The 13,736-nt window shown below is 44.6% G+C and overlaps 1 protein-coding gene across 3 annotated transcripts in view; it reads left to right on the top strand.

The window, feature by feature from the left end:
* Positions 1-13,736, top strand: part of LOC120981641 (Fc receptor-like protein 5) — a 59,489-nt gene that overhangs the window by 1,335 nt on the left and 44,418 nt on the right. For all 3 annotated transcript variants that reach the window (XM_040411218.1, XM_040411217.1, XM_040411216.1), the window contains exons 2-6: positions 2,264-2,284; positions 3,759-4,016; positions 4,148-4,405; positions 7,016-7,261; positions 8,810-9,055. In XM_040411218.1, coding sequence (XP_040267152.1) covers positions 2,264-2,284; positions 3,759-4,016; positions 4,148-4,405; positions 7,016-7,261; positions 8,810-9,055 — 1,029 coding nt within the window. The remainder of the gene's footprint in view (positions 1-2,263; positions 2,285-3,758; positions 4,017-4,147; positions 4,406-7,015; positions 7,262-8,809; positions 9,056-13,736) is intronic.

The raw sequence follows: 13,736 nt of genomic DNA, 5'->3' as shown, positions 1-13,736 counted from the left end.
ACAAGTTGTACTTTTTAATGGTACACATAACTTTCTGATTAACTTTTATTAACTCAGTCTGGGAGGAAGATAGGAATAACAGCAAGACTGCCACGGAGATTTTATGTTTTAAATTTTACAGTGTTCATTTTTCGGTATAAATAACATAATATCTTTATTTTCTGGGTCAGCACAATTATAGCGGTACCAAATTCATCTTTTATTTTTTTTTTTTACATTTTATAACTTTTGCTCAATGAAACGCCTTTTTTTAAACGGAAGAAAATCTTTTGGCATCGCCGCTTCCCAAGACCCATAACTTTTTAATTTTTGTGTGGAGTTGTGTGAGGGCTTGATTTTTGCGGGACGTCTTGTAGTTTTCATTGGTATCATTATGGGGTAAATTATGCTTTTTGATCACTTGTTTTTGTTATTTTTACCACCTAATAGTCCCACAAGGGGACTATAACAGACAATATTCTGATTGCTTTTAAAATACAATTGCATTGCATTTTAATGTCAGTTCTATACTGATATTGACCAGAGAGGCGCAGCCTGCTGAAAAACACTAAAGGCTGGCTTGGGGCCTATACCTCACATCTGTACACGCTGCAACAGAGAGACTGGAAGAGTCACAGAAAGTCAGAGAAGTGGGCATCCTTTGGCCACATCCCACACTGATGACCACTTCATTGTGAACAATGCCCTGCGGAACCGGATGATATATGCCACACAACTCCAGGCCCATTTAAGGGAAATGAGAGAAGCCCAAGTGTCATGTCAGACCATTCAAAACCGTTTACATTAGCGTGGTGTGTGCGCTAGATGACCTGCAAGGGTACCTGACCACAGGCGTCATCGTCTTGCATGGGCCAGGGAGCATCTACGATGCACCAGGGACCAGTGGGCCTCAGTGCTGTTCACTGATGAAAGTCCATTCACGCTGAGAAGAAATGATGGACGCCAACGTTGTTGGAGACATCAAGGAGAGGGCTATGCATTAGCCACTGTTGTCACCAGACGAGCCTTTGGTGGTGGTGTTACAGTGTGGGCAGGTGTGTCTAGTCAATACAGAACTGCCCTGCACTTTATGAATGGTCTATGACAAGCCTATACTACTTGACTATCATCATTAATCCAGTCATTGTGCCTCTACATGAACAATACAGGCCTAATTTTATATTCATGGAGGACAATGTGCCAGCTCAACGAGGTCGCATTATTAGGGAACGACTGGGGGACCTCAAATGGAGTGGCCTGCACCTTCTCCAGACCTGAATCCCCTTGAAAACATATGGTATCAGCTGAGTCGCCGTGTAGAGGCTCGTAACTCTGTACCCCAGAACCTCCATGACCTGAGGGCTGTCCTTCATGAAGAGTGGGATGCCTCAGCAGACAATAAGTCGACTTGTGAACAGCATGAGACGTTGTTGTCAAGCGGTAATTGATGCTCAAGGCCACATACAAGTTATGGAGACACTGACATTTTGTGGGGGTATACCCAGCACTGGGGTGGGCTTTTGTTTCAATAAATTGTTTGAGATGAGGAAATCGCCATTGCTGCTTCTACTGAACTTTCATGATATTATATCACTGGAGCGGGAACTTTTTTACATTTTCCATTAAAAAAAAGTATAATGATGTTAGGAGTACAAGGTATAATAGATGCAGTGTGTACAGATATATACATTATGGTCACTGTGTGAGGTCCATGAGGTATTGTGGTTGTAGCTGTCTGCAGTACTATATATGAGTGAGATATGAGGTACCCAGTTATAATGTATAATAGGGCAGTGGGCATACTTGAAGTATGAGAATCAATGAGGCATGGGGTAACTTCTGATTAAAAAAAAAAGTGAATGGGGCAAAGGGAAAGAAAAGGGGAGGACCTCCTTACCACTCCATTCTAGTCTTAATGGAGAGCTTCTCTTGCTGTTCTTCTCCATGCTGTTGGAGGTTGAAGGAACTATGATTATGCAGATGCACCTTTCTAACCTGGGAACTCGACCATTCCCTTTACTAGATGGTGCAAATGATGTCATCACGGGTCCTTTAGCTTTCTCCACTGATGACAGGGACTCTGGAGGGAGCAGGATGGAGGAGATCCCTGCATTTAAATGCAGCTTCTCCTCCACTGACTAACAGGAGATTGTCAGAAATTAATGCTTCCTTCCTGACAGTCGCTTCCTACATTGGGACATGTAAAGGGCCCTTTAGAAGAGGATGTCCAGGACTTGTATATCACTTAAGTACATTAATGACTTTATTTTATTTTTTCTTACAGTCACGTTTGCAAGAATAACAGGTAGGTTATAAACTGCATTACAATCTGTTTTAATACAGAACCCAATACAACAATGTTTAAAAAAAATGTGTAAATTGATTTTATTTCATGCTTGAGGCATCTGAACACTTGGGAAAGAGAAATACTAAGAGCCTAAAAAGAAAAAAAAATATGAATTTTCCCTAAAGCAAAACTCATTCATCAATGTAATTTTATTGTTTACTTAGGGATTTATTTCTAAAGTTTTTTTTCACGCCTTTGAAACATAGAAACATACCTACCGTATTTTTCAGACGCACTGTACTATAAACTGCAGCTAGGATTTGGAGGAAAATAAGAAAATATATATTTTCCATCACACCTCAGAGCAGACCCCCAAATCAGACTCCAATTCTTCATCAGACCTCACATCGGACCTTGATTAGACCCCCCCCATTCTTCATCAGACCTCCCAAGCTCCATCAGGCTCAGATCAGACCTCCCAAGCTCCATCAGGCTCAGATCAGACCTCCCAAGCTCCATCAGGCTCAGATCAGACCTCCCAAGCTCCATCAGCCTCAGATCAGACCTCCCAAGCTCCATCAGGCTCAGATCAGACCTCCCAAGCTCCATCAGCCTCAGATCAGACCTCCCAAGCTCCATCAGGCTCAGATCAGACCTCCCAAGCTCCATCAGCCTCAGATCAGACCTACCAAGCTCCATCAGCCTCAGAACAGACCTCCCAAGCTCCATCAGCCTCAGATCAGACCTCCCAAGCTCCATCAGCCTCAGATCAGACCTCCCAAGCTCCATCAGCCTCAGATCAGACCTCCCAAGCTCCATCAGCCTCAGATCAGACCTCCCAAGCTCCATCAGCCTCAGATCAGACCTCCCAAGCTCCATCAGGCTCAGATCAGACCTCCCAAGCTCCATCAGGCTCAGATCAGACCTCCCAAGCTCCATCAGGCTCAGATCAGACCTCCCAAGCTCCATCAGGCTCAGATCAGACCTCCCAAGCTCCATCAGGCTCAGATCAGACCTCCCAAGCTCCATCAGGCTCAGATCAGACCTCCCAAGCTCCATCAGGCTCAGATCAGACCTCCCAAGCTCCATCAGGCTCAGATCAGACCTCCCAAGCTCCATAAGCTTTAGATCAGACCTCCCAACCTTCATCAGCCAGAGATCAGACCCCCCCAACCTCCATCAGCCAGAGATCAGACCTCCTACCCTCAGATCAGAACCCCCAAGCAGCCTCAATATGGACCCCCAATCAGCCTCGGATCATAGGGGGGAGGAAAGTGGTGTCTTATAGTCCAAAACATATGGTAATTTTTTATAGTGTTCTTGAAAAATGAAAACTTAGTTGCTATGGGTAACCAATCAAGCCCCCCCCCCCCCCAAAAAAAAAAAAACTATAACCAGCTCATTGCAGCAGGCCTTCCATTAGAGATAGGTATAAGTACATTTATGCTGTGTAAATAATGAATGTGCACTCACTTACCTGTTATGTTTCTAGATGCTGCTGTCAGACCTGTGGTGACCTTCACTCCACCCTGGAACAAGATCTTACCTGGAGAAGCTGTAAGAATGACCTGTGATGTGGACGCCACCGAGCAGGGAGACATTACATACATCTGGTACAGGAACAATAAATGGACGGATACAGGAAAGAGTTTCACCATTCAATCCGCCCAGTCCAGACATGGAGGGCGTTACCAGTGCGGAACCAGTGAGGATAATATCAGCGAGGCCGTTACACTCAATGTTACAAAGGGTGAGTCAATGTGACGCTATATGTAGGGCTATTTGTAGAAACTAATGCTGCAGTCATATGGCGGTGATACAGTTTACATGCGATTTCCAGACTGTAAGTATGTCAGTACAGCTTTGATTTTTGTACTTTAGGTCCCGTCGTCCTGCAGGCACCGCCATACATATATGAAGGAGATGACCTCCCGCTGAGATGTTACAGCGGCTCCAGGAACACAGCGGGGCCAATAGTAATTTATAGGAACAATACAATGATAAATCCATCCATCACTGACTCCAAAATCCTGGTCAGAGACCCCAGAGATGAGACCGCTGTATACAAGTGTGAAAAACAAGTAAAAGAGTATACTACACAACATACACACAGCGATGAGACTGTCCTCACTGATCGAGGTAAAGCTGAGCTGAGTAAGGGCTCAGGCACACGAAAGTATGTATTTTGCAGTCCGCAAAAAATATGGATGACATCTGTGTGCATACCATATTTTGCGGAACGGAACAGCTGGACCTTCATAAAACAGTACTATCTTTGTCCGCAATGCGGACAATAGGACATGTTCTTTTTTTTGCGGAACGGAAAAACGGACATACGGAAACTGAATGCACACAGAGCAACTTCCGTTTTTTTTTGCGAACCCATTGAAGTGAATGGTTCCGCATATGGTCCGCCCCAAAAAACGGAACGGACACGGGAAATAAAATACTATAGCTTTCCGTTTTTCTAATCCGTCAAAGAGAGAAAAAAAAAAACTAAAAAAAATATGGATCCTCTAGCATCAGTTTGAACCATTTCCATCTGAAATCAGTTTTTTTTAGACAGAAAAAAAAGTACCTTACGCAGGAATTTTTTCCCCCGTCTAAAAAACGGATCTCAGACGGAAATGGCTCAAACTGATGACAACTGATGTTACAGGATCCATTCCCCCCCGCTCTCTTCTTCTATAGGATCAGAAGAACATAAAGCTAAATGGTGATGTGAATGCACCCTAATCTGTAGACTGGCTTAGATAAAGTTTGGCCCTGAGCAACATTAAAACTGGGTCTCCAAATGCTGAAAAAATACGTACCGACATAATCAGAAGGTGTTCTGCAATGAGCTGAGGCGAACATTTCTAAGACTTTCAGGAGTGAGGCTATATGCCCCTCCACACACACTTAAAAAGTATTTATATCTATAGCACAGTTATCAAATAATACCGCTATACCCTTAAAAAAATGTACCTTCATAAAATGAATAAATATTAAAATACACCATACAACGACCACTATTACCAATAATACCACCATACAACGCCTAAATAACATTACTACACCATGACCACTACAATAACCACCACATAGTGACTGAATAATACCGTTACACTGCGAATGAAAAAACATGACTCTTCAAAGCCCAATATTATCACCATACAGTGACCATATAGTGCAGGGATCAGCAACCTTCAGCGCTCCATCTGCTGTGAAACTACAACTCCCAGCATGCACACTTACCTGGCTGTTATTATAACTCCTACAGAAGCGAAAGGAGGATTCTGGGAGTTGTAGTTTTGGAAAAGCTGGAGAGTCGGAGGTTGCTGATACCTAATATAGTGCTAGATATCAGATATATACAGGTGCTCTGCAGACTGTAGTTATATTCAGTGACTCACAGGTGATGTCTTCTCTGATTCAAGTCATTCACTTTTCTCTTGTCAACCTGGCCCAGACCTCCATGTAGACTTCCTCCAGCCACAAACAGTGACTGCAGAGTTTGTTTCTTAGACATCTGTGGTGCCTTCACCCCATCCTGACGGTGCCCCATTTGCCCCTTATATTGTACCTGCTGTGTTAGACTGTGCCCCCAAATACTGTACTCCAGATACATATATACCCTGCAATAAACAGAGACAGTGCCAATGAATCCATTAGTGACAGATAATGTCGCCCTCAGATAATGCCCCTTATTGTGCCCTGACCATTAGTTCGATTTCAGATGATGACAGCGCACCACACTGTAAAAGTGTCTCACAAAGTAGCAGTGCCACACTTTATACCCCCCACAGAGTTATAGTGATGTAATCCCTTTAGTCAACATACAGTAATAAATGCCATATCTGTGCCCCCATAAAGTAATTCTGCCCCATAACAGTAATAAAAAACCTGCCTTGTTCTCCCAAACAATAGAGAAGCCCACCTCTATGCCCCTTAAAGGGGTTGTCCACCTAAAAATCTCTCCAGTTTTCAAACCAGCCCCTTGATCGGAATACTTTTGTAAATGCATGTAATTAAAAATTTAGCATAGCCCCTGAATTATTCAATAAAATACGTGTTTAGCGCCACCTGCTGTTTTTTTTATTTTTTATTATTTCTTTGTCCCGCTCACTAAGAAGGCCGCACATGCTCAGTTTCATCCTTCAGCTGCCTCCTGAGCTATGACAGGGAGAGCTGAGACACGCCCCCTGAGCTGTGATAGGGAGAGCTGAGACACGCCCCCTGAGCTGTGATAGGGAGAGCTGAGACACGCCCCCTGAGCTGCAGCAGAAAAGACACTCCCCCTGAGCTGTCAGCTTGATATAAATCTAGCAGAGCAATGAATGGGGAGATCTCTGGATCCATGTGAGGTGCAGGGCTGGTTCTGGCTTTGTTAGAAAGAAGTTATTTACTATATGATGTCTGATTTTCATTTTTTACAGTAGTGATGGGATAACCCCTTTAATAGATAATAGTGCCGTAATTGTGTCCCCTAATACGTAACAGCAATAATATGCAGATATAGGGCAGTATTGGGCTGGAGGTCCAAGCACCAAGCCTAATGTCTGGATCCCTAGTGGTGCCTCTTAGAAACGTGGGAGTTCTAGGCAATTTCCAAGTTTGCCCTCTCAAACGTTGACCCCAGTCAGATGTCATCTGTAAAGGGCAGCAGAATATACACAAAAAAAAACATTTCTATCCCTAGGAAATTAATTACTGGTTCTACACTTTCCATCAGTCATCATCTCCTCTGAACAATGTGATGTTTTGTAGGAGCTGCTGCCTCATTCGTGACCTTCTATCCAAACTGGAGAAAGATCTTTACAGGAGAGTCTATAACAATGTACTGTGATGGAGAGCACTATGGGACATATTCCTGGTATAAAGATGGGAGATTATTGAAGAAAACTGATCAGAACTTTCTTACAATCCAGTCTGCACAAAGACATGACAGTGGGAGATACCAGTGTGGAACCGAATATGTTCTCAGTCCTGCGGTCAGCTTGGACGTCAGCGATGGTGAGTTCTCCAAAGGATATATACAGAGTATATTTTGTGTCTGTTAGGAGCTCACAAATTCTTTGCGAGGCTACCCGATTAATTTTTAGGAGGCCACCATAAAAGAATATATTCTAGAGGAGCCATCAGGACCTAATTATGATGATCAAATGACAAAAAAAAAAAAGAAGAAAAAGTTAGAATGGTACAACCTGGCAGATCTAGGAGATAATGTGGCCTCCATCATAAGGAACGAGAGCCAGGAACTCTGTGACCGTATGAAACCGCGAGGCCACAGGCTGAGAACAGGTCATAAGAAATTATTTCAGTTTATATCAATCACTTTTGCTAGTTCACCTTACTTTTAGTAAGACATATTATTGTCATGAATTCCAATTAATCTGCACGTTTTCATTGTCTTATTTGTATATAGATCATGTCTTCCATCAGGTTATATTTCCACCTATATACACAAAACTGTTGGTTATTTTTAAAGGGCTTTTCCAAGACCCCTACTATTAGATGACAGCATGGACCATCAAATAACTAAAGACTTACGCTCCAGTGATGCTGTTCCGGCGCTCCCCACTGGTTTTGTTTCTGGCTCTGCAGTGATGTCATGGCCAGTGAGCCGCTGCAGTGATCATAGAGGATACTTACCTGGCAGGGGAGATACCGTCATCACTAAGGTGGTTCTCACTGAGGTGGTTTTGGTGCTCCCAGGTTAAGGTAGCTTCCTGGTCTTAAACAACATGGATTATCTGTTCTTCTCAGTGGTATGACCGGGACACTGAGATGGAGCAGAGTAAACACATGGAGGTTAGGCCTCTGGATTGGAGTTATGAACCAGGATGTTTGAATGGTGACCCTGGAGTGCCTGAACTCCCTGGGAGTGAGAGCCCACTGACTGATAGCTCTTTCACACGTTTTGAGCACACTCACCTCTTTGCTCAGGCCTTATGTCTCGGCAAGAGGAGGAATTTTTATATAAATCTGGCAGAATGCCCATGATGTAATGGCACACGCCCTAACAGGCTATCCCCTGCAGTCTAAGGGGAGTTTACGTGGCCATCTGTGGCCCTCCGGGAGAGGCAAGACCTCGGCTTCGGCTCTTGAACAACACATGGGGTGGAAGCCAGAGCAAGATGGGTGCATTCCTACTTCCATGCCCCATGTAAAAAACTAGAAGTTATGAATTAAATGCTAGCAGTTGCCAATAAAGGTCCAGCTGAGCATTACCACCAATGACAAGAACAGGGTCCTGGAGTCCCCAGAATGAATGGAGTGTGTTCCAAGCAGCCGGCAGTCCCATAGAGATGAATGGAGTGGAGGCATGTGTGTGTGCGGACTCTGCTGCTCTCACTCTGGGACAATATTGTAAATGACGATGTTCATATTCGCTGCCCACGAGCAGAGATCTTCAGAAGGGTGAAACATTGGAACATAGTATACTGGAAAGTGACAGAATTTTATCTTTCAATATGTGTCAAGGCCGACTGCCATCACTGTGTACAGTATATCCAGAGCTGGTCCTGTGCGATTATCTTCTTACAACCATTTGTATTTCAGGCCCGGTCATCCTGCAGGCTCCTCTCTTTGTACATGATGGAGGTGACATAAATCTGAGATGTCACAGCCGTCCTGAGTATTCTGTAGAATGGACAAAATTCTATAAAGATTACAAATTACTACAGGATTCGGGAGATAAAACAATAAGCCTCAGACAAGGAGATGTGACTGGAAGATACAGATGTGAGAGAAGACTGAGCAGGAAACCTGTGTCTTATACCGATTCTGTGTCTGTTCCCATCAGAGGTAAATCCAGTCATTCACATGTATAGTATAAGGAATGTACTACTGCACTGATGCCACATGACACCGTTAGACGGAGAAGTAGTCAACATTCTTTCCCGATGCACGCCAGCACGGGAAGGAACAGAATCCCAAGGCATAATGCAAAAAAATCCCAGCTGGCGCTTGAAGTCTTCACCTCAGAGTTGACCAAGGCTGGATTAGCCAAAACGCGTTCATCGTTTCGAGATATTGATGTAACATAATAAAGAGTAGATAAATTGAAGACTTCAAGCGCCAGCTGGGATTACTTTGCACATGACACAGTTAGGGCGGTAACCTGAGCTCTGCTCACGATTACTGCCTGCCAAGAGGGAGAGGGCACCTCTACAGGCTTGGAGGCCTTGTTACACATCTTGTATCTTCAGGTTACTTCTCTGCCCCTCTACTCAATGCAGGGTTTCCATTGGGATTTAGCAGGTAGAAGTGAAAAAGCTGGATATTCATCTTGACCACAATGTCCCACAACCAAAACCAATATATACACTACTATATTTGGCTTTCGGGTGAAACTTATGAAAAAAACTTAAAAAGTTCATGTTCCAGTGATATATCATGAAAGTAGGGCATTTAAGTAGAAGCAGCAATGGTGATATCCTCATCTCAAACAAATTATTGGAACAAAAGCCATGCCCAGTGGTGAGTATAGTCCCACAAAATGTCAGTGTCTTCATATCTTGTCATGTGGCCCAGAGCATCAATTACAGCTTGTCTACTGAGGCATCCCACTCTTCATGAACGGCGGCCCTCAGGTCATTGAGGTTTTGGAATACACAGAGTTATGAGGCTCTACACAGTGACTCAGCTGATCCCATAGGTTTTCAATGGGATTCAGGTCTGGAGAAGGTGCAGGCCACTCCATTTGAGGTCCCCCAGTCTCCAGCAGCCGTTCCCTAATGATGCGACCTGGATGATCTGGCGCATTGTCATCCATAAAGATGAAATTAGGCCTGTGCTGTTCATCTAGAGGCACAACGACTGAATTAATGATGTTCTTCAAGCAGTATGGGTTTGTCACTGTACCAATCACAAAGTGTAGGGCAGTTCTGTATTGACTAGACACACCTGTCCACAGTGTAACACCACCACCACCACTGAAGGCTTGTCTGATGACAACAGTGGCTGATGGCTAGTGGCTCTCCTTGACTTTTATCAGTGAACAGCACTAAGGCCCACTGGTCCCTCGTCCAGCGTAGATGCCCTCTGGCCCATGCAAGACAATGACGTCTGTGGTCAGGTAGGCATGCAAGTTGTCTAATACGCAGACCACGCTGATGTAAACTGTTTCTAATGGTCTGACGTGACACTTGAGTGCCTCTCACCTCCCCTAAATGTGCCTGAAGTTGTGTGGCATTCATCATCCAGTTCTGCAGGGCATTGTTCACAATGAAGCGTTCATCACTGTCGGATGTGGCCAAAGGACGTCCACTTCTATGCCTTCCTGTGACTCTCCCAACCTCTGTGGTACTCTAAGCTCAGTGGCCACTTCTGTCCCTCCTGCCTCAAGCCTCGCAATGGAGAGGTACTGTTGATCACTTGTTAGGTGTCTTCTTGGTCTCATGATGTCAAACTGTGAATGGAGAAAGTACAGGCCACTCCACTTGAGGTCCCCCAGTCTCCAGCAGCCGTTCTCTAATGATGTGACCTCGATGAGCTGGCGCATTGTCCTCCATGAAGATGAAATTAGGCCTGTGTTGTTCATGTAGAGCCACAATGACTGGATTAATGATGTTATTCAGGTAGTATTGTTCTGGTCAAGCTGCCGGTTCGGTTGATGTACTGCTTCAAATTAATTAATGTTAAAGTATACGTATACTGAGAGATCAATACTGAGACAACACACAGTGAGGGGTGTAAGGCGGCATGTATCTTTTCTATTGGCTATAAACTTTGTATTTTCTGTCACATCGATGACAAGAGGAAGTTCCCCCTTGCTGGTAGGTGAAGCCGTTACTTCTTTCTTTGAAACTGCTTGCTTGAGCTGAACAGAAACCGTCTTGTGACACATGATAAAGCAAAGAGCAGGATTCTTGTTATAGGCGTTGGCTGGGTACCTGGCCGCCATTTGAACTACAGTATAGTTCTCAACAAGCAAGTATCCATTTTGTATCAATAGCCCATAACAGTATAGGCTTGTCATAGACCATTCACACCAGACACACCTGCCCACACAGTAACACCACCAAAGGCTCGTCTGGTGACAACAGTGGCTGATGCATAGCCCTCTCCTTCACGTCACATTGTTGGTGGCCATCATTTCTGCTCAGCGTGATTCGACTTTCATCAGTGAACAGCACTGAGGCCCACTGGTCCGTGGTCCAGCGTAGATGCTCCCTGGCCCATGAAAAATGATGACGCCTGTGCCTGGTGGTGTAGTCAGGTACCCTTGTAGGTCGTCTAGCACGCAGACCATGCTGAGGTAAATGGTTTTGAATGGTCTGATGTGACACTTGGGATACCGTCATCACTAAGGTGGTTCTCACTGAGGTGGTTTTGGTGCTCCCAGGTTAAGGTAGCTTCCTGGTCTTAAACCTCATGGATTATCTGTTCTTCTCAGTGGTATGACCGGGACACTGAGATGGAGCAGAGTAACACATGGAGGTTAGGCCTCTGGATTGGAGTTATGAACCAGGATGTTTGAATGGTGACCCTGGAGTGCCTGAACTCCCTGGGAGTGAGAGCCCACTGACTGATAGCTCTTTCACACGTTTTGAGCGCACTCACCTCTTTGCTCAGGCCTTATGTCTCGGCAAGAGGAGGAATTTTTATATAAATCTGGCAGAATGCCCATGATGTAATGGCACACGCCCTAACAGGCTATCCCCTGCAGTCTAAGGGGAGTTTACGTGGCCATCTGTGGCCCTCCGGGAGAGGCAAGACCTCGGCTTAGGCTCTTGAACATCACATGGGGTGGAAGCCAGAGCAAGATGGGTGCATTCCTACTTCCATGCCCCATGAAAAAAACTAGAAGTTATGAATTAAATGCTAGCAGTTGCCAATAAAGGTCCAGCTGAGCATTACCACCAATGACGAGAACAGGGTCCTGGAGTCCCCAGAGTGAATGGAGTGTGTTCCAAGCAGCCGGCAGTCCCATAGAGATGAATGGAGTGGAGGCATGTGTGTGTGCGGACTCTGCTGCTCTCACTCTGGGACAATATTGTAAATTACAATGTTCATATTCGCTGCCCACGAGCAGAGATCTTCAGAAGGGTGAAACATTGGAACATAGTATACTGGAAAGTGACAGAATTTTATCTTTCAATATGTGTCAAGGCCGACTGCCATCACTGTGTACAGTATATCCAGAGCTGGTCCTGTGCGATTATCTTCTTACAACCATTTGTATTTCAGGCCCGGTCATCCTGCAGGCTCCTCTCTTTGTACATGATGGAGGTGACATAAATCTGAGATGTCACAGCCGTCCTGAGTATTCTGTAGAATGGACAAAATTCTATAAAGATTACAAATTACTACAGGATTCGGGAGATAAAACAATAAGCCTCAGACAAGGAGATGTGACTGGAAGATACAGATGTGAGAGAAGACTGAGCAGGAAACCTGTGTCTTATACCGATTCTGTGTCTGTTCCCATCAGAGGTAAATCCAGTCATTCACATGTATAGTATAAGGAATGTACTACTGCACTGATGCCACATGACACCGTTAGACGGAGAAGTAGTCAACATTCTTTCCCGATGCACGCCAGCACGGGAAGGAACAGAATCCCAAGGCATAATGCAAAAAAATCCCAGCTGGCGCTTGAAGTCTTCACCTCAGAGTTGACCAAGGCTGGATTAGCCAAAACGCGTTCATCGTTTCGAGATATTGATGTAACATAATAAAGAGTAGATAAATTGAAGACTTCAAGCGCCAGCTGGGATTACTTTGCACATGACACAGTTAGGGCGGTAACCTGAGCTCTGCTCACGATTACTGCCTGCCAAGAGGGAGAGGGCACCTCTACAGGCTTGGAGGCCTTGTTACACATCTTGTATCTTCAGGTTACTTCTCTGCCCCTCTACTCAATGCAGGGTTTCCATTGGGATTTAGCAGGTAGAAGTGAAAAAGCTGGATATTCATCTTGACCACAATGTCCCACAACCAAAACCAATATATACACTACTATATTTGGCTTTCGGGTGAAACTTATGAAAAAAACTTAAAAAGTTCATGTTCCAGTGATATATCATGAAAGTAGGGCATTTAAGTAGAAGCAGCAATGGTGATATCCTCATCTCAAACAAATTATTGGAACAAAAGCCATGCCCAGTGGTGAGTATAGTCCCACAAAATGTCAGTGTCTTCATATCTTGTCATGTGGCCCAGAGCATCAATTACAGCTTGTCTACTGAGGCATCCCACTCTTCATGAACGGCGGCCCTCAGGTCATTGAGGTTTTGGAATACACAGAGTTATGAGGCTCTACACAGTGACTCAGCTGATCCCATAGGTTTTCAATGGGATTCAGGTCTGGAGAAGGTGCAGGCCACTCCATTTGAGGTCCCCCAGTCTCCAGCAGCCGTTCCCTAATGATGCGACCTGGATGATCTGGCGCATTGTCATCCATAAAGATGAAATTAGGCCTGTGCTGTTCATCTAGAGGCACAACGACTGAATTAATGATGTTCTTCAAGCAGTATGGGTT

Source organism: Bufo bufo, chromosome 11 (assembly GCF_905171765.1).
Source record: "Bufo bufo chromosome 11, aBufBuf1.1, whole genome shotgun sequence".
NCBI lineage: Eukaryota > Metazoa > Chordata > Amphibia > Anura > Bufonidae > Bufo > Bufo bufo.
Note: the sequence above shows the minus strand (reverse complement) of the source record. Positions and strands in the feature narration are given on the sequence as shown.